The following is a 19,001-nucleotide window of genomic DNA, read 5'->3' as shown; positions in this document are numbered from 1 at the left end:
CACTAGTTAACTAGCTAAAGAGGAGTACACGAATTCTCAGACAGAGCACATACACCGATCAGGCATAACATTATGACCACCTGCCTAATATTGTGTTGGTCCCCATTTTGATGCCAAAACAGCCCTGATGCATAAAGGCATGGACTCCACTAGACCCCTGAAGGTGTGTTGTGGTATCTGGCACCAAGATCTTAGCAGCAGATCCTTTAAGTTACAAGGTGGGGCCACCACTCACTCATATCCTTACGCTTGCCTATTTTTCCTGCTTCTAACACATCAACTTTGAGGACAAAATGTTCACTTGCTGCCTAATATATCCCACCCACTAACAGGTGCCACAATGAGGAGATAATCAGTCGTATTCACTTCACCCGTGGTCATAATGTTATGCCTGATGTTATGTAGACATAGACCATGTCTTAAGCAGCACATTGTGTTTGCACCCTCGACAAAAAACAAGACACTGCCCACCTTTTATTTAGTGATTAGCCATGCTCTCTTCTTGCATTGCATTCTGGCTAAGCATCTTTATTTTCTCTCGACAGGTTTAAGCATGAAGTGAGTGCATGTGTGTAGAAAGCAGTCGAGTTATACTTACAGCTTCGCACTGCACTTTCACGGCATCGGTGTTCCACATACATGTATGTTACTAATTCAGAAAATTTCATAAGTCACTGGCATCTAAGCTATTTTAATCATTTTAAAGATTGTTGTTAACATTATGTATACTACCTTGCCCTCGCTAGATTCTCGGCAGCACTTTATGTGAATTACCCCTTTAAGAATGTGCACTTTATATTGGTGTAAAATGTACCTGAAAGTTTCAAGCCTCGCTCTCCAACCTGTGTCTCGTATCCATGAGGCATTCTGAGGATGGCATCGTGAAGGCCGGCAAGCTTGGCTACATGATATACATCCTCTTGGGAAGCGCTGAGGTTACCGTACTGCAGATTGTAGAAGATGGTGTTGTGGAAGAGGACTGCGTCCTAAAGACCAAAGAGGTGTTTGCATCAAGGCAAAACATATACTGTATTTATCTCTTAACAAATCTATTACCAAGAGGTCTCAATTAGGTCCAACAGGTCTGATTTCAGTATTGAGATTTCAAATAAAAGATCTGAAGAATAAAACTATTATTATTCAGAAGTGCATTATTTAAAACTCTTTTTGTTTCGCAGAAATCCAGTTAAATATCCATTTTACAAACCATTTGCTTTGTTTTGTAATAATCTGAATACTAACATTACATGTAATGCATAATATTGGTGACTGTTTCAATCTTTTAAAGCCTGGTCTCTATCTGCAGAGGACACTGGGAGCACTGAGATACGAAATTAGCTGAATGTTATCATTACAACATGAGAGTGTGCCATCAGGCAATGGAACATAAACAGTGTAGGGTTGCACTATTATTAGCCTGTGTTTCCATATAAATGTCAAGGGAATTCAGCAGGTCTGCCTTGGCAAATGTGAGGCTCATCAATGAGTATAATCAAATTGCGGTCTTCATGTTTAACACTTAGTGGCACACAAGTTGTTGCGTTACACAAGCAGTAATCCATTTGTACTCTTAATTATCCACCTACGTTTTCAATCCTATATGCTTTATCAAACTGGCTCTGTATCTGCACATCTTCTTGAATGCATGCATAGTTTCATTTCTTTCAGCTGATATTTTGCATTTTACAAATAAGCTCCCCAGACAAAAAAAAAAAAAAAATAACTGTCACAGGTGTCATCTTTTCCCCCCAAATACGTGGTTACGCCTCATCGCCTTAATACCAGTGTCAATTCTGCCAGGATACCACCAGTGTCTCGAGATAGCTCCTGTCAGTTTTATACCATTCCTCAGCTAACTGGAGGGCACACACCTGAGAGTCTGACCAACAACAAACAATCTGCTTTTATGCTGCATATATCAGGACTGCACTGATATTGCATTTAGATCAGGATTAATGCAAAGAGTTTATTCATATTAATTGTTTATCATCATTATAAGAATTTTTAATACAGGGGGGAAATATGTATTGTATTTTTTTTTTTTTTTTTTTTTTAATAAAACTCACCTGAGGCACCACACCCAAAGCTTTCCTCAAGCTCTCCAGGCTGACATCTCGAATGTTCTGGCCTGCAATATAGATGTTACCTTGCTGAGGTTCATAGAAGCGAAACAGCAACCGTACGATTGTGCTCTTCCTGTTTAAAAAATAAAATAAAATAAAATAAAAATGTTTAGCGGTAGCAACTAGAGAAACATCATAAAACAGGACTTATATATAAGAGCTGAAGTGATGCCTTTACCCAGATCCGCTCCCACCAACAATGGCCACTTTTTTCCCAATGGGTACTTCGAAGGAAACCCCATTGAGGACCTTTTGTCCTTCCAGATACTCAAAGTAGACATCCTCGAACCGGATCGAGGCCTCCTGTGGGGTAACGAGCAGTGGGGGGGCCAGGTCTTTCTCCTGTGACACAGAAAGCACACAATGGTTGGGTTTATTGATTAGTAAAATAATACAAATATATTAATAACATCTGAGCAGCAAATTTCAGCAATAAAATGTGTAAATTATTCGATAATAAAAAAAAAAAAATAGAGAATTCACAAAATTATAAAAAGCATTAAAAGCAAAACTTGTGCACATCTCAGGCATGTTTAACCAAATACGTATAATCTTTGGGTGAGCTTAGCCAGTTTAACCTTGCCAAGCTGCATGTGAATCATACATCATTGTTTAAAATAAGCCAGCATCTGAATTATGCATATTTTTGAACATGTTTTGATATGTAAAGACATCTGCTGTAGCAAGACACAACAGAAGCATTTGGTAAGTTTATGCTCATTCTGCATTCATACATGTTATTAGAGAAATCAAATGAAAATCCCGTGTAATGGGTTGATGGGCTGGTCAGTCATGCAGAGAGGCGTTACGTGGGTGGGGGTTTATGACTACGACACATTACTGATCACTGGGAACAACTAGCCAGATTTTATGCGAAATAATTATAGGCTGCATGCAGAATTAGTCCAATGAAGAATGAGCGTCATCAACCTTAAATGCAATTTAACCACCACCATCCCAACCCCCGAAGAAAAAAAATATTGCATATGAATCTATATCAAATGTTATGCAAATCTCAGATGCACAGAAAGAGCCAGGGTTAAGAATATGTGCCTATTGCAAAATGCACTGACATTTCAGGAAAGCCAGAACAATAACGTCCTGATGAAGCTGGGATTGCACTTATTAACAAGAGGAACAATTCCACATCATTTACAGTGAATTGGCTCAATCAAGCAGGCCACATTAATAAATCAAACTAAATGAGGGATAAAACAACTGCAGTGGGTCGCCTAGCACTGTTTGAGCAATGATGTGCGGCATAAAGACATCAGGAAATCAGTCTACCTTAATCTTGGTGTCCACGCTGAGCAGAGTGAAGAGTGTGTTCATGTCAATGAGAGCCTGTCTGGTCTCTCTGTATACTGTGCCCAGAAAGTTGAGGGGCAATGAGAGCTGGAAGAGGAGTCCGTTTACCATCACCAGATCTCCGACAGTCATGGTTCCTTTCAAGATCAGAGACAACAATGAACAAAATTAGGTATCAGTCTTGTAGGCAGATTAAATGAATATATAAGTGTGATGCACAGGCATGTGGAGAGAAGGTGAGAAAGTTTAACACAAAGGTGAAATAAAACTCTCTTGCCTGCTACAGTGTCATCACGAGGAAGAAAAAAAAAAAAAGACACGAGCCAGACATGAATCATATATTTTTATGTGAGAAGAGAACATCATCACAGCTGAAGCTTTTGCCAACATCTTGCTGCCTTCTTTTAAGGTGCAAACATAATGTGATATTAATGGGTTGTTAGCTTAGATTTCTAAGCAATGAATACATAGGACACTGAGCCTCACACTGAAGCTTTATCATATAATAAATTTATGATTTGACATCATAATTGTTATATGCAATATGCTAAAAGTTCACTATGCAGTAATGGTTTTCACCTGCCAGTATGCCCTTGCTAGCCAGCACCATGATAGCCGTGAGCCCCACGCTGAAAATTGCGCTCTGTCCGAAGTTTAGCATGGCCAAGGTCGAGGTAGTCTTCAAAGAAGAGGACTCATAGACTTTCAGGAAGTTGTCATATCTCTCTGCTTCGTATTTCTCATTGTTGAAGTACTAAAGAAAAATGTGTGTGTGTGTGTGTGAGAGAGAGAGAGAGAGAGAGAGAGAGAGAAAGAGAGAGAGAGAGAGAGAGAGATGGAGGAAAATAAGTGTGAAACTCACAAACAAGCACAAAAGGACACATAATATAGCTAGAGGCCTGGATGCATATTGAAGTTCACAGCTATTACAGGACATGCAAGGACAAATGGCAAAAACAAACCCTCTCTCCACAGACAGGTATACAAACTGCCTTTACAGTAACCGTGTAAACTTCTGTAACTGTAACTAACCGAGAGACTCAATTTACAAAGAATAATACAGTCTTGTGCTCTTCTACCCAAAACATATGTTGAATTGAAGTGGAGATGCTTTCAGATTTATAAAGCAACCAAGGTAAACAAATGAACAAAATTCAGTAGAGGCTTAAGGGCCACACAGAGAGGCTGTTGCACTGAAGAATCTGAAAGCTGAATAGAGAGATTACGGTGTAACTCACAGTGCTGTTAAAAAACAGAACTGCATCACAGCTACATTCATTAGTCACAAAACGTGACAAACAGAGGTGAGGTGATAAACGTAGCTTATTAAATGAATCGGTCTTATCAACAGAACTGCTGATGACATGATTACAAAAAGCATCGATGCAAATGAGAGAAGCCAACTCTCCAATATGGGTCCACGCTGACAGTGTTTTGAGACCCTTTTTGCTACACGCAGAGAGCGCTACTTGGCTTCATTAGCGCATTAGCAGTGTGTGTGGCTGCCTCCACTGGCAACATGATCAAAAAAATATATAACTCCTGGACCGTAATGACAATCAGAATATTTCATCAGATCACGACAAACTTAACAAGAACTTCCTGTGCCAATTAGCTCCGGGAGCGAAAGGTATCAAGAAGCAAGCAGAGGAGTTTCATAGCAATTTCTTTGCTGTCAGGAAATGTGCTCAACAGGATAGAGGAGACAAGTGTGCAGTAAAGTGTGTGTGTGTTTTGATGTTCTGCAGAAGCTTGCGAGTGTAGAACAGATTAGGAGTGGGTGGGGATCTAATTATGTATGCACGCTGGCTTACAGTGATACTAAATCCAGCTGCATTGACATCAGTGACTGGAAATAAAGCCTTATACAAAATACATCTGCGTGTAACAACAAGGGCAGAAAAAAGCAGGCGGAATAGAAGAGAAGCCGAAAGTGAGTAAAAATAAAAAAAAAAAATAAAAAAATGTGGAGAGCTGACAAAGAAGCTGAAGGCATTAATCAAAACCATCAGTGGAGAATCTTCAAGACTAATGCTGTAAACAGAAGGGAAAGGGATTTCTAAAGAGAGTTAATATTCTCCTATCGCACAAATTGCTTTATTTTGTACTCTGCTTTGAAATACTAAAAGCAGATTATCTTTATATATTTTTTTTTGTTGCATGTTCAAGCATCACAGAATTAAAAGAGCTAATTAAACATGGCAATCAGAAGAGAGATTTTCATGGCAGTAAATGTGCCGGTGGCTCGTGACAGGGACGACGAGGGTGACTCACCTTTACAGTCTCGTAATTGAGGAGAGAGTCGATGGCTGCGTTGCCCGCATCGTTATCCGCCTTGTTCATTGCTATCCTGAACTGGGTCCTGTTCGAAAATACACAGCATGTCGAGGAGAGTTTAACGATTACAAATATGTAACATTTGTAGTAATGGTCTTGTACTTGGTCTAAACTCTACTGCAATGCTGCCAAACAGGACAGAAGAGAAATTACACATTAGGGATGTTAAAGGTACACGGTGAATAAGGAAATAAAGCCTTTGTGACGCGTGTTACAGGAAAAGAATGGGCGATAAAATGGGGTGATGCATTACCACCCATGAGTCGATTATTCTTCTCTAACAGTGTTTATATTCTTTTAATACCACAGCAATCTGACAGCAATTATAATTCTTATTAATTAAACATTTGTTTAGTATAGAATTAGTTGTTCTCAATTACATTATAACCGCTGAAACATTTACGGCCTCGCTAACCTCTAATTTATTTCTCTCTTGGAGGTAAAAACAAAAAACAAAAAAAACAACAACAAAACAAAATAAAAGAAATTCCAAAAATATGTCAGTCCTGAAGACCTCTTCATGAGTGTCCTACAGTGCTGACACAGGAGACTCCTTCCAAAAAAAATAAATGTCTCTTTGCAGAACATCAACTAATCGACCATATGTTTCTCTCTGTTAAATAACTTTCTCTGTTTAGTATTAATCCTGCTTCACGTGGAGCATCTGCTATACAAGTCTCTGTTAATTAGCACTTACTATCGAAACAATCAGGTCTTAGAAGCAGTGCGGCATTATAAACCTGAGATTTGTCTTGTAACGAAACAGAAAATTGTTACAGGATATTAACAGCACCCTCTGACCAACTGTGCTATGTTTAAACCACAAATAAACAATACACACACCTGTCTATAACACATGTAATTAAAGTGTTATACTGTACCTCCACTGTGTAACCGCCACGGTGAACAGCGTGTACGCCGATAAGGTCCCCAGAGTGACGAGAGCAAATTGACCGCCGCATTTATAATACTGCCAAAGAGACAAACAGCAGTGTTTAACTGAAGCAGACTCACATTTCACAAGATCACGAGGGAATGCCTACTGCAGCCTTGGCTAAAAAGCAGCAGTAGTCGTTTCCCTTAGCACTTAACACGCTTCCGTTTGGTGATTACACCCATTAAATTGAGTGTTACAAATGGACAAAGTAAAGGTGCGGTCAAAGTTAATGTCTCAGTCATCGGAGCACGGACATCGTTAAAGGACTTGAAGGTGATGAAGCTGAGGAGGTTAATCACACACTGCTAGTGGATATGCAGTGAGTGCGTGATCTTCAAGAGCACTGCATTAGAACTGAAAAGCCAAAACAGAAGACTGGATAATTCAGTCTTTAATAAGCATGACTGCTTGGTGATTCAAACGTTTTGTTTTTTTTTCCCCTTCAGATATTTGCAGGTTTTTCCCTGCACTATGGTGTGAAGCTGTTGAGAAATCAACACTGAGATAATTAACACCATAATGAGAACCTAATGAGAATATATTTAACTGTAAAATAGTTCTACCCTTACTTGCAGCTCAACTAAAATTTAACTACTGCTTTTGGATTATAAGCCAAACAGTAGCTAAAGGCTGTTTATCTGGGAGCTAATGCTTCTTGTCTAAAATCAGATAACTGATTGATATCTTAATGCCCTCTATCAGATGTCTGGTATCTTAATGCTCTTTCCATGCTTTCTGAATGGGTTATATAAATGTTTGATACCTTGTGATACTGAATGCTTGATCACGCTATTTGAGCCTATATTATGTATATCAATATATAATAACACTGAAATATTGAAATATCTGAGAACTGATGTCGTATCTCTTGTGTACTGACCAGGATGGCGCTGACTAGTGCCATCTCGAACGCGGTGGGTCCGAGGTTGAAGACCAGGGCGCTGAGCACGAAGCTGATGCCGCGCGTGCCTCGGTCGATAGCCTTCGACAGTGCGCCTGTCTGCCGGCTCAGGTGGAATGCCAGGTCCAGGCTGTGCAGGTGCAGGAAGACGTTCTTGGCGATGCGCCTGATGGAGCTCTGTGCCACCTTGCTGAACACAGCATTGCGGAGCTCGTTGAAGAGCGCTGAACCCGCTCGGGACACGCCGTCTGAGGCAAACAAACAGTTTCTCAGCGAGTGATTTACAACAGTGCTTCACCAAACACATAGCACAACATCGTGGTTGAGAATATTGTTCCAACTGTCAGTCACGGACGTGATTAAATCACATTACACTACACTGCACTACATATAAAGCTAGTATAAAATGCAGCTTGACTCAAATCCATTAAAGCATTGTAAATAGTACGTAGAGTTAAACTATTTAAGTTAAGTTTCTACAGAAATTTCTACAAAGCTTACACTCCTGGAGGAGGGAAAAAACCTCTACCTGTAGTTTCGGCCCTGATCACAGTGTACGTATTCACTTTACTGAAGTCTCACATGAAGCTTCAACAAGACAATAACAAGAGATCACAGGCTGTTTATCCCTCAAATATGAAAATAAATTCTGCACTAGCAAAATAATATCCTTTCTCCCTCAGCATTCAAGCTTGTGAATGCTAACACATAGTTCCTGCGATGGCAAATTCTGTTCAGGTGAAAAAGTAAAAATTGTGTGTGTGTGTGTGTTTGCAGAGGCGCAGACAGACAGCTCCAATTAATGGTCTGTGTGCACAGAACCTAATGGCTCTCATTAAATTTGCAGCCACAGGGAGAAGTGACAATACATTTGGACGGCATGCTACAATAGCTCTAGCAAAGTGAGTAGTTGCTATTACTCGTTAAGTTCGTTTTATTTTCCTCAAGTGAGCAAGCACATAGGCAGGCATGTTAAAATTCACAAAAGTGTCACCCTTTGTGCATTCACATGCACGTTAGCGGTGTTTTAGAGCAGACCGTCTCACAATGTCTATTTCAATAGCAGTGCCATTGAATGTAATCTGACTTTGTTGATCTTCTGACCGATCTGGTCATTATTTAAGGCCCTTGGATTTGCTAATCAGGTTATTACAGCACTGCTTTGCCCCGTCCCATTCATGCAATTTTAAAAGCACGGTATCTGAAATATGAGCTGGGCGACAGAGGCAGTGTCAGTGTGCACCGCGTCGGTGTTAAGAAGGAGTCCAGAAAAAAAGAATCTCCTTATCAGAAGAAATAAAACGGACACCAAATAAAACACCAAATTATATTAGCATCTGTGCAGGCAGATGTGACGGGTCCTCAGTAAAACAACAAACGGTTTAAAAGCAATACGGATGCCGATCTTTCTAGGTAAAGGTCACTTGGCTCATAAGGATGCTGTTCTGCCTGAGATGAAGTCAAACACCTGCCAAGTAAGGAGGAGGAGGGGGGAAGGGTACTACTTACAGCCAATGAGAATAGCCGTTGCCATGGTGGCCACCGTGTTTGGTGCGTCGTTGAGGTTCAACATGTGTCCCGACATCTGGTTCAGGCTGTCTACCGCATATTTAAACATGAAGGGCACCATAATATTGGTGAGCTGGAGGATGGGAGGAAAATGGGGAGAGAGTGGGGAGGAGGGGGAAAAAAACAGGGAAACAGTGTAAGTGAGAGATGGAGTGAGCTTAGGAAGCATGCTGATGAGAGATAGAGTGGCACTGCATTAGGGGCAGAGTGTTTTGCGCACACTCCTCTAGACAGATCTGGAAATGAGTTGGTTGATGCATCCGCTAATGGAATTGAAATGGTTATTAAAGCTAATTAAAAGCTTGGGGACAGCTGCTCGGCTGTCGAGCTCTGCCTCGCATTAGACAGGGCCGGAGTGTGTATGCACTGTGCCATTTCCCTTTAATTTGCTCCCCCACTTTTGTTTTAACCCTTATGCGCAATGGGACCATGAAAGTGAGGGATGGAATTTTGGGTGAATGGCAGCATTCCAGCTTTTGGGGTGGTTTTTATTTCCCTCCCCACCTTGTCTTCCTGAACTGCATAATGTTTAAGCACAAACAAAGAACAAAGCAAACGGTCTTTAATTACAAATCATGCATGTAAGGCTGCTATGAATAGAACTAGTGCTTCGAAATAACAGTTTTTGCAACAAGCAAGAAAAAGCACAATTACCAATTACTGAAGTGCAGAAAAAAACCCCAAAGAATCTGCTGCCAACACTCAGCTAATAACTTCATTTTTGAGTCTCACTTCCATATGTCTACAGTGCTGCCCTTTTCAGTAAAGAACACATCTGAGGGTGACTTGACTGAAACCAACTTTAATTACTAACGCAAGTAGGAGAATAACACTGGATAGCTTGAATGCAGCTAAAAATCCTCTGCAGTCATGACAAAGAGGCTGTTTTAAGATTTCTCAGTGTGATATATATTTTAATGAAGGACCGCTGATGGACAAGCTTTCCTCATACGGATCGGCCCAGCGTGATTAGGTGGCACAGAACCAGACAGGCTGATAAAACGGTGCGGGTTATCAGTTTCTGACACGCTTGTCAATCTTTATCTGGTGTTTCCAGATACGCCCTCTCCTGAACTCCAGCAGGAACACACTGAGAAATATTAATGCCCCCTTCCCTTGCAGAACTTCAGGCATGCTGGAGGCACGACACATAATCCTTCAAAAGCCATAACAATAGCAATATAGGGTAGGCCGTGTTTTACTGCGACTGGGCTCATCGTTGGAGTGTGTGTGCTGCAGCAGCTCGTTTGTGCTCACGCTGAGTGAGGAAAAAGGCGGAAATAAACTTGTGAGTCGTGCTCCTGTCAGTCTTCTTTTGGGTGCAAATTGGTGACAAATCATAACAAGGAAAACAAATCAGCAGCTAAATTGTAAGGCTACTCTTTGTTGACTGTTAAAAAAAAAAAAAGTCTCAAAAAGGAGCTGGACTATTACTCTTTTAAATGATTCAAACAGCAGCACATCAGAAGAGCTGGAGATAATTGAAGCTAGACAAGACATCACAGACATCAAATAACGGACGTAATTTCTGGTGGAAGCGACAAACGAACAGACATCATGGTTCAAGGACGTTAACCTACCTTCGCTCCGGCAAGCAAGCCGAGTGAGATGGCCACTCGAGCTCGTAGATCCGGCCGATTTTTAGGCCAAACGTATGCAAACATGGCTGAAAGGATCTTTGTCGAGTCCACTTCCTTTAGCTAGAAAAAGGGGGGAAAAAACATGTTAATTCTGTACCATTTTTCATATTAATGAAGGATGTAAGTTATGGGGGGGGGCAAAAAAAACATGCTGTTAACTCAAGGGCTGGAAGGTCCTTCAGATTTTACTAATAAAAATAATGTATCTGCAGTTTTAGAACCCGAGCATTGAAGTCAGCCACTGCGTGACTCACAGCAGTGCACAGTTTAGCATTTTCCTTTCTCTCGACACACAATTCACCTCATGATGGACTTGATAATTAACTGATGTGATGAATCTGATGACACATTAAAGCTGTGTGTGCTAAGGTCCTCCGGGAATATAATTAGATTAATTTGTTTTTAAAATGATGTTAAACCGAGCACATTTGACTCATACATTAAGCAGAATTTGAATTCTTTAATCAGCTTGGCTCCTTGATTTCAAAATCTCTATTACTAAGAGGTCTATACCCTTAATGTACAGCTCACACACGACACTGATGCTCCAGAAACCAGCTAAAGACTGCTTCATCTCCTAATCAAACATGCAACTATGCTCAATTACTACAGATCATCCTGTTCATTACAAGCTGCCAGAGATTGAGGAAATTAGTGAGTGAGAAACACTGTGAACTCTTTTAAGCACTGGATTGGAGTTTGCTTTGTTGTACCTCTCTTATATTAAACAAACTACATTCTCCTAAATCAGCACTTTTGCGCAAGTTACTCAAGAGCGCCCTCCGACCAAGGAGAAGTTTGCCATCGGAGAATAAGAGACAGCCGAGTTTAGAAGCAGGTAAAGCCTTCTCTGAGGCCACAAACAGACGCACATCGTTTGCATTGCCAAGGGATGCGGTGTCATATGGCCCAGGCAGAAAGCAGCAGTAGCCGCTGCAGGTGGTGCCTGGCATCCCACGCAGCTCAGCTCCCTAGAGCCGCCCTGCGCCTGCGCATGCCAGCCAACCTGTTTACGCCGTCAACCCACCTGCTGCCATTACTGTTGCGCAAAAAAAAAAGAACGAAAAAAAGAGCAAACTCCCTCTAATCCTGTCAATATGGTAACATAAGAATGAGGGACTGACAGAAAGGCAAGAGGACAAAATAAATCAAATTAAAAATAGCCAACACCTGTGCATGGTCGCATCCAGTGAGGCAAAATGATGATGAGGAGAAAAAAAAAAAAAGAAAGGCATGAGCTTCACTTCACTTCTCTGTCTGAACAATGAAAAGAAAACTGTTTTGATTTCAGGCCAGTGTAAATACTGAAAACGCAGTATTTTAATTCTGTATCAGTACTGCTTGATGATTTAGTCTGGTCAGCTAGTCAGATAAGAAAACACCTATAATACCTTCTCATTTGTGTAATTAACACACCAACCACGTTCCAGTAGCATAATGCATACAATCACGTAGATACAGATCACGAGCTTCAGTTAAAGTCCTTATGAAACATCAGAATGCGAGAAAATGTGACTGTGACATGGTTGCTGGTACCAGACAGGCTGATTTGAGTGTTTCAGAAAGTGCTGATCTCCTATGATTTTCACACACACAACAGTCTCTAGAGTTTACAGTGAATGGTGCAAATATCCAGTGAGTGGCAGTTCTGTGGGCGGAAATGCCTTGTTGATGAGAGAGGTCAGAGGAAATCTGTCAGGAAGGTTACAGTCTTTATGACTGTACTTTACATCACATCGCTCTTTACGACAATGGTGTGCAGAACACGAAGCGCTCAGAGCAACACAACACACAGAACCTTGAGGCAGATGGGTTACAGAAGAACAACAGAAGGCCATGCGGATTACACCGGTCTCCCGAAGACAGGAATCTGAGGCAACACAGGATCTCCGAAACTGGACAGCTAAATAGGTGACCTACACCTGATGTGTTGGGCAACTTGGAGATTTTTCTACACTATGGTTATAAAGAGTAGTTCCATAAAGTAAAGCTTACCACATTTTTGGGATCTGCACTCAGGCCTCCACCTGCATGACCATGCCAGCATGTTCTCTCTGGTATCTTTAAATGCTGAAAGACAAAGATTAATCATAATATTTTCAACATGCATGGATGATATTTTCATCAGGGCATTTATACAGGGTTTTAGGAATGCTTCAGTAGATCAAGACTTGGGAATCTTATTATTTATTTATTTTTTAAATGTTATTCCAATAGAAAATAAATGACCTTGAATGCTTTATAAACCCATATGAATTACAAAAATTATATCAGAGCAGATGATACAAGACAAAAGAAAAATAATTAATTAAATAATTTGAAAATATCCGAGAATACATTCATCTAGAAATGAGGCACAATCCCACTTAAAACATGGATGATTGCATTTATAGGAACCCTTGATAGAAGGAAGGTCATTAAATGTACTTTTATGGCTTCCAGCAGTTGTCGATTGGTATCTCCTCGACTGGATGTCCATGTTGATGACAGACTGAGACCCTGCAACGATCAAAGAAAATAAAGAGGCACTGATTAAATGAAGATCTAAACCAAACACAAAAGAAACGCAGATGAAGCAGGAGAGAGATATCTTTTTTAAAATTTTATGCATAAGACAAGCTCAAGAAGAATTTTTACAATACTCTGGTGAAACAGTCAGAGCATTAATAAAGAATACATGCAAAGCAATGTCTGATGTATTATAAATCATAAACTAATCGGGCTCAATTAGATATATAAGCATTATTTTTATTCCTTGGATACAGATCCTTTGTACTCAATGAAAGCCTAGCCCACTGATATCAGCAAGTTTCCTCCCTTGAGATGCTTTGCCAGGTTTGTACCATAGCCGCCTTCAGCTGCTGCTAGTCTGTGGCTCTTTCTGCCTTCATGCTCAGCTGGGTTCAGGTTGAGGGCTGTAGCTTTCTGTTGTGCTCTCTTCATTTGCATTCTCTTTTTATTACATTTTGCTCATTTACATAACATTTAGGAGGAAGCATACACCTATGAGACAGTGTTGAGTCACCCAATAGGTCATGATGACGATGCAAATGAGTCCAAGCCAAAGCATTGCATGCATCAGCATCTGTTTTCTAACCCTGACCACTTGATACAAGTACAGACTTATAAAAAAAAAAAAAAGGACTTTGCTGAACCTAATGCACTCTTAAGAAGCTTCTCATGCACCTTTTCCCTCACTTTTTTTTAATCTATTGTCCACAGCTGGGCTTCTCAGTCATGTACTTGTCTAACTATAGAAGCCCACTGAAGGAAAAATAAAACCATTTACTAATGCATACCAAGAAATATTTTCCAAACTAATACTTCGTATCTATTACACACTCCTAATGCTAAAAGCATTCAAAGAAAGCCTGTGAAAAGATTCTTCATAAATACCCCATCAACTCACGGCTACTCGGTTGCTTTGCTTTCATATCACTTTTTAAATAGTTTCTCATCTCATCTTATTAATAACGCACCGGGACCTTTGGCAAAGTGGCACCTTGACATAATATCCCTCACAAATGCAGACCCTAATCTAATTAATAGCTTCATTCTGCACCGACACACTGAAATGCCTGCAATAACCTACAAAAAAAACCTTGAATCTGTCAGTATTCAGAGTTCTTGAAATTTGTTTCCAAGTCATAATGTTGCTATGAATTTGTACTGAGGCACAAAACTCTTATCGGAACTGAAAATCAAACTGTGGTCAATGAGTGAAACTGGACATTATAGTCCTTGGCTCAATGCGATGTTATAAACAATGCATTTAATGGTGTGGAGGGCAGCCGTTTACTAGCTAACGTGAAGAGTCACCTGAGAGCTGATTAAAAATACTGAGATGGAAAATCTGTAATAAATAAATAAATAAACAGTAATATGAGCACAAAATGAAACAGCGAAGACTAAAGCAAAGTATACTAAATGAATCCTAGCCATTTTTTTGGGTTTTTTTTTTTGTTTGTTTGGTGGCGGTTGCTGGTGGACAATGCTGCCTAAGTTTACACATGACCCCGAAAAATAAGCAAATAACAGCTTGAGTGAAAAGAAGTTGTTACTTAAATGGCTCTGAGGTAGTTTTACCAAAACACCAGCTGACCCATGTTCTTACACTTAAATGACCTAGAAAAAAACACCACCACAACAACCACCATGGAGCTTATTTGAATGTCTCTTTTTTTGTTGACAGGAATAAGAGACTGAGGTCTGCACCAGTGACCCATAATGCACCAACTGTTTCAGTGGCCTATACCGGAATACTGGAACAATGCTAGTACAGTACACACACATACATGGTTTGATATTGAAAAGTCTCACACTTTGGGTGGGTGGTAAAGAGACTAGTTTCAGTTTAGTGATATTTTATTCATGTCTGAACAGCCCACCCATGACCCAGAATGCCAAATAAATACTGTTTCATCGGACTGTAAGCGGCGCCTCGTTTCTACCGGTATACCATCCACCATTAACTCGAGCAATGTGCTGTGTAAAAGGTCACACTTAAGCACACAAGTACCACACAGGAGATAGACACTAATAACCATAAGGCTGAAGCCACTTTAATAGGAACAGCTATACCCCTTTGAGCTGCTGCCACTGCAAAATATCATGCAAACATAATATACAGTATAATGTTTACACCAGTGGTGGGCCGTCAGGGCCAGCAAGGCCTTCTCTGCTGGCCTAAACAGCAGTGATCTGAATCACTGACTTGCATTTTAATATATTTTTCCATGAATGTGTATTAAATTATTCCCAATTGTCAATTCTCTACATTTCATAGCTTTTCTCTCGGTTGTGCTGCTTCCAGTAGTGTATATTTATGATGAGTATTTATCCAATTATATTTCAGCCGGTGGCTGACGTCATGTGTCGCTAGAGTGAAAATCTGCCTTAAACTTAAAATAAGTGGCAATAATTGTATTAATCAATCAGATTCCGAGTTGGCATCACTGGGGCCATCTAGCAGGCATACGATTACGTCAGCAATTTCCCGTCCTTTGATTGGATAATTGGAGTAGTCAGAGGCAGCCAGCTGCACATATACACTATATTGCCAAAAGTATTCGCTCACCCATCCAAATAATCAGAATCAGGTGTTCCAATCACTTCCATGGCCACAGGTGTATAAAATCAAGCACCTAGGCATGCAGACTGTTTTTACAAACATTTGTGAAAGAATGGGTCGCTCTCAGGAGCTCAGTCAATTCCAGCGTGGAACTGTGATAGGATGCCACCTGTGCAACAAATCCAGTCGTGAAATTTCCTCGCTCCTAAATATTCCACAGTCAACTGTCAGCTGTATTATAAGAACGTGGAAGTGTTTGGGAACGACAGCAACTCAGCCACGAAGTGGTAGGCCACGTAAACTGACGGAGCGGGGTCAGCGGATGCTGAGGCGCATAGTGCGAAGAGGTCGCCAACTTTCTGCAGAGTCAATCGCTACAGACCTCCAAACTTCATGTGGCCTTCAGATTAGCTCAAGAACAGTGCGCAGAGAGCTTCATGGAATGGGTTTCCATGGCCGAGCAGCTGCATCCAAGCCATACATCACCAAGTGCAATGCAAAGCGTCGGATGCAGTGGTGTAAAGCACGCCGCCACTGGACTCTAGAGCAGTGGAGACGCGTTCTCTGGAGTGACGAATCGCGCTTCTCCATCTGGCAATCTGATGGACGAGTCTGGGTTTGGCGGTTGCCAGGAGAACGGTACTTGTCTGACTGCATTGTGTCAAGTGTAAAGTTTGGTGGAGGGGGGATTATGGTGTGGGGTTGTTTTTCAGGAGCTGGGCTTGGCCCCTTAGTTCCAGTGAAAGGAACTCTGAATGCTTCAGCATACCAAGACATTTTGGACAATTCCATGCTCCCAACTTTGTGGGAACAGTTTGGAGCTGGCCCCTTCCTCTTCCAATATGACTGTGCACCAGTGCACAAAGCAAGGTCCAGAAAGACATGGATGACAGAGTCTGGTGTGGATGAACTTGACTGGCCTGCACAGAGTCCTGACCTCAACCCGATAGAACACCTTTGGGATGAATTAGAGCGGAGACTGAGAGCCAGGCCTTCTCGTCCAACATCAGTGTGTGACCTCACAAATGCGCTTCTGGAAGAATGGTCAAAAATTCCCATAAACACACTCCTAAACCTTGTGGACAGCCTTCCCAGAAGAGTTGAAGCTGTTATAGCTGCAAAGGGTGGACCGACGTCATATTGAACCCTATGGATTAGGAATGGGATGTCACTTAAGTTCATATGCGAGTCAAGGCAGGTGAGCGAATACTTTTGGCAATATAGTGTACATTGTTTCTATATTCACTCATTTCGGATGCTACGTCCTCCGGAGATTGCAGTTTGCTGCACACGGCATCAAGAATGTCTTTTTTGAGAAAAGTAACCGTAATAAAATTGACTATTCCTTGTGAGGTGTGAAATACTGTAGACTAATTTCTTTTTTAATTTATTATTTAACAGTTGATTAGTATCTATTGCCGTGGCGTCCAGGGGCGTTTCTAGAATTTTCATTTAAGGGGGGCTCAGCCCCCAATGAGGGTATAATAGTAAAAAATAAATAAATAAATAAAATAAAATAAAGGTTTGACTAACAGGGTATGATGGTAAACTTATTGCAGCATTCCACTGTATTGCATAGATGTGTATAACATTTGAGTACTGAACAAGGCAAATACGAGTCTTCCTGATCTCTCACACACACACACACACACACACACACACACACTGATCCTTGCTCTGCGACGCCACGGTCTGCAGATTGAAGAACGTGCTGAAAGACGGGGAAGAGCCGCAGTCTGCCGCCGTTTTCACATGAAATTTAAAGGGGACTGAGCGATCACAAATTTGTGTACAGTTTATTGAGAATCGCAGAATTTTAGGAGGGCTGAGTAGAAAATGGCCTAGCGATGCCAATGGTGGCGTCATAATGATGGTATAGAGGTGGATTAATTCAGGAAGGACACCAGTGAAGGCCTAGGTGTGAAATGCACGGCCCACCACTAGTTTACAACAAACATCAGAATTGAGGTAAATATGACGTGATGACCACATCTTTATAACCGTGGTAAACAGAAATACAAAGAAACACACAAAATTCCAATTGGCTAAAACAGCAGAAGGTCATATTGGGTTCGGCTTCCATCAGCCAAAAACAGGAATCTGAGCCTACAGTGGACACAGACCCACTAAAACTGGACAGATGAAGATTAGAAAAAACTGCTACCCCAAGGATATCTGCATGAATGAGCAGGTTTTCTATTAAATTGACCAGTGAGTGTATGTGATGTTTAATAAATATATCCAAAAGTTTAACCAAAAGTTATTATAACAAAACTGACAAACTTTTACTAACTGAGCTGACTCTCTGTAAAGTTCATATCATAAGATAAGGAAAATTTCGGCATAAACGCAACACTGCGTCATTTAATGCATCCAAACAAAAACCAGATGTTTTAAAGTGCTGTTTTTTTTAACAAACCTGGCTGCACTTTGTAGCACTCACATGTACAGCTGTATTTTTTTTTAAAGTTACTTATGTGGATAAAATCTAAAGCCCTGTTTGGATTGGAGTTTTCTATCAGGGGGAGGCCAGTAATACATTTTTACACTCCTCAGTGTTATACGCTTACATCTTGACAGCAGTAAAATGACCACAGGAGGGGGTTGTGTTTTCTTTTGTGGTCATATGATTACGATTCACAATGTGGCGTCTGAGCGGTCAAAAGAGGCGCTGGAGTAGACACGAGACGCTGTCATTTGAGGCGAACCAAACAACTGAACATTTAAACAATACATTAAAGCAATAATCACAAAGCATCAACTGCCTCTTGGTGGTCAAGCGTCAGGATCCTGTGTTCTCATTGCCGCAGCCCGGGTTCGATTCCAGGGCAGGAAGCTAACCTAGCCACTGAAGAGTTAACTCTCAGTGCCGATGCTAAGCCCGGATAAAATGGGAGGGTTGTGTCAGGAAGGGCATCCGGCGTATAAACCTGTGCCAAATTGAAACATGAGGACCCAGTGAGCTACAGAATACAAAAGTTATGTGATAGCCAGATAGATCTGTAAATACTGCATTAACATAACAGATCTGTTTCACAGGATCAGACTGCAGCCAATTCCACACATCTGTATTATATTCTCTGCACCTGCACAATCTGAAAGGACAAACTTGTGT

The 19,001-nt window shown here is 41.0% G+C and overlaps 1 protein-coding gene across 2 annotated transcripts in view; it reads right to left on the bottom strand.

Moving 5' to 3' along the window:
• Positions 1–19,001, bottom strand: part of abcb7 (ATP-binding cassette, sub-family B (MDR/TAP), member 7) — a 34,266-nt gene that overhangs the window by 6,858 nt on the left and 8,407 nt on the right. For both annotated transcript variants that reach the window (XM_058397840.1, XM_058397841.1), the window contains exons 2-13: positions 13,243–13,314; positions 12,811–12,885; positions 10,756–10,875; positions 9,116–9,248; positions 7,586–7,854; positions 6,650–6,738; positions 5,706–5,793; positions 4,011–4,185; positions 3,411–3,568; positions 2,302–2,465; positions 2,067–2,196; positions 815–986 (exon numbers count right to left, since the gene is read on the bottom strand). In XM_058397840.1, coding sequence (XP_058253823.1) covers positions 815–986; positions 2,067–2,196; positions 2,302–2,465; positions 3,411–3,568; positions 4,011–4,185; positions 5,706–5,793; positions 6,650–6,738; positions 7,586–7,854; positions 9,116–9,248; positions 10,756–10,875; positions 12,811–12,885; positions 13,243–13,314 — 1,645 coding nt within the window. The remainder of the gene's footprint in view (positions 1–814; positions 987–2,066; positions 2,197–2,301; positions 2,466–3,410; positions 3,569–4,010; positions 4,186–5,705; positions 5,794–6,649; positions 6,739–7,585; positions 7,855–9,115; positions 9,249–10,755; positions 10,876–12,810; positions 12,886–13,242; positions 13,315–19,001) is intronic.

Source organism: Hemibagrus wyckioides, linkage group LG08 (assembly GCF_019097595.1).
Source record: "Hemibagrus wyckioides isolate EC202008001 linkage group LG08, SWU_Hwy_1.0, whole genome shotgun sequence".
NCBI classification, from domain to species: domain Eukaryota; kingdom Metazoa; phylum Chordata; class Actinopteri; order Siluriformes; family Bagridae; genus Hemibagrus; species Hemibagrus wyckioides.
Note: the sequence above shows the minus strand (reverse complement) of the source record. Positions and strands in the feature narration are given on the sequence as shown.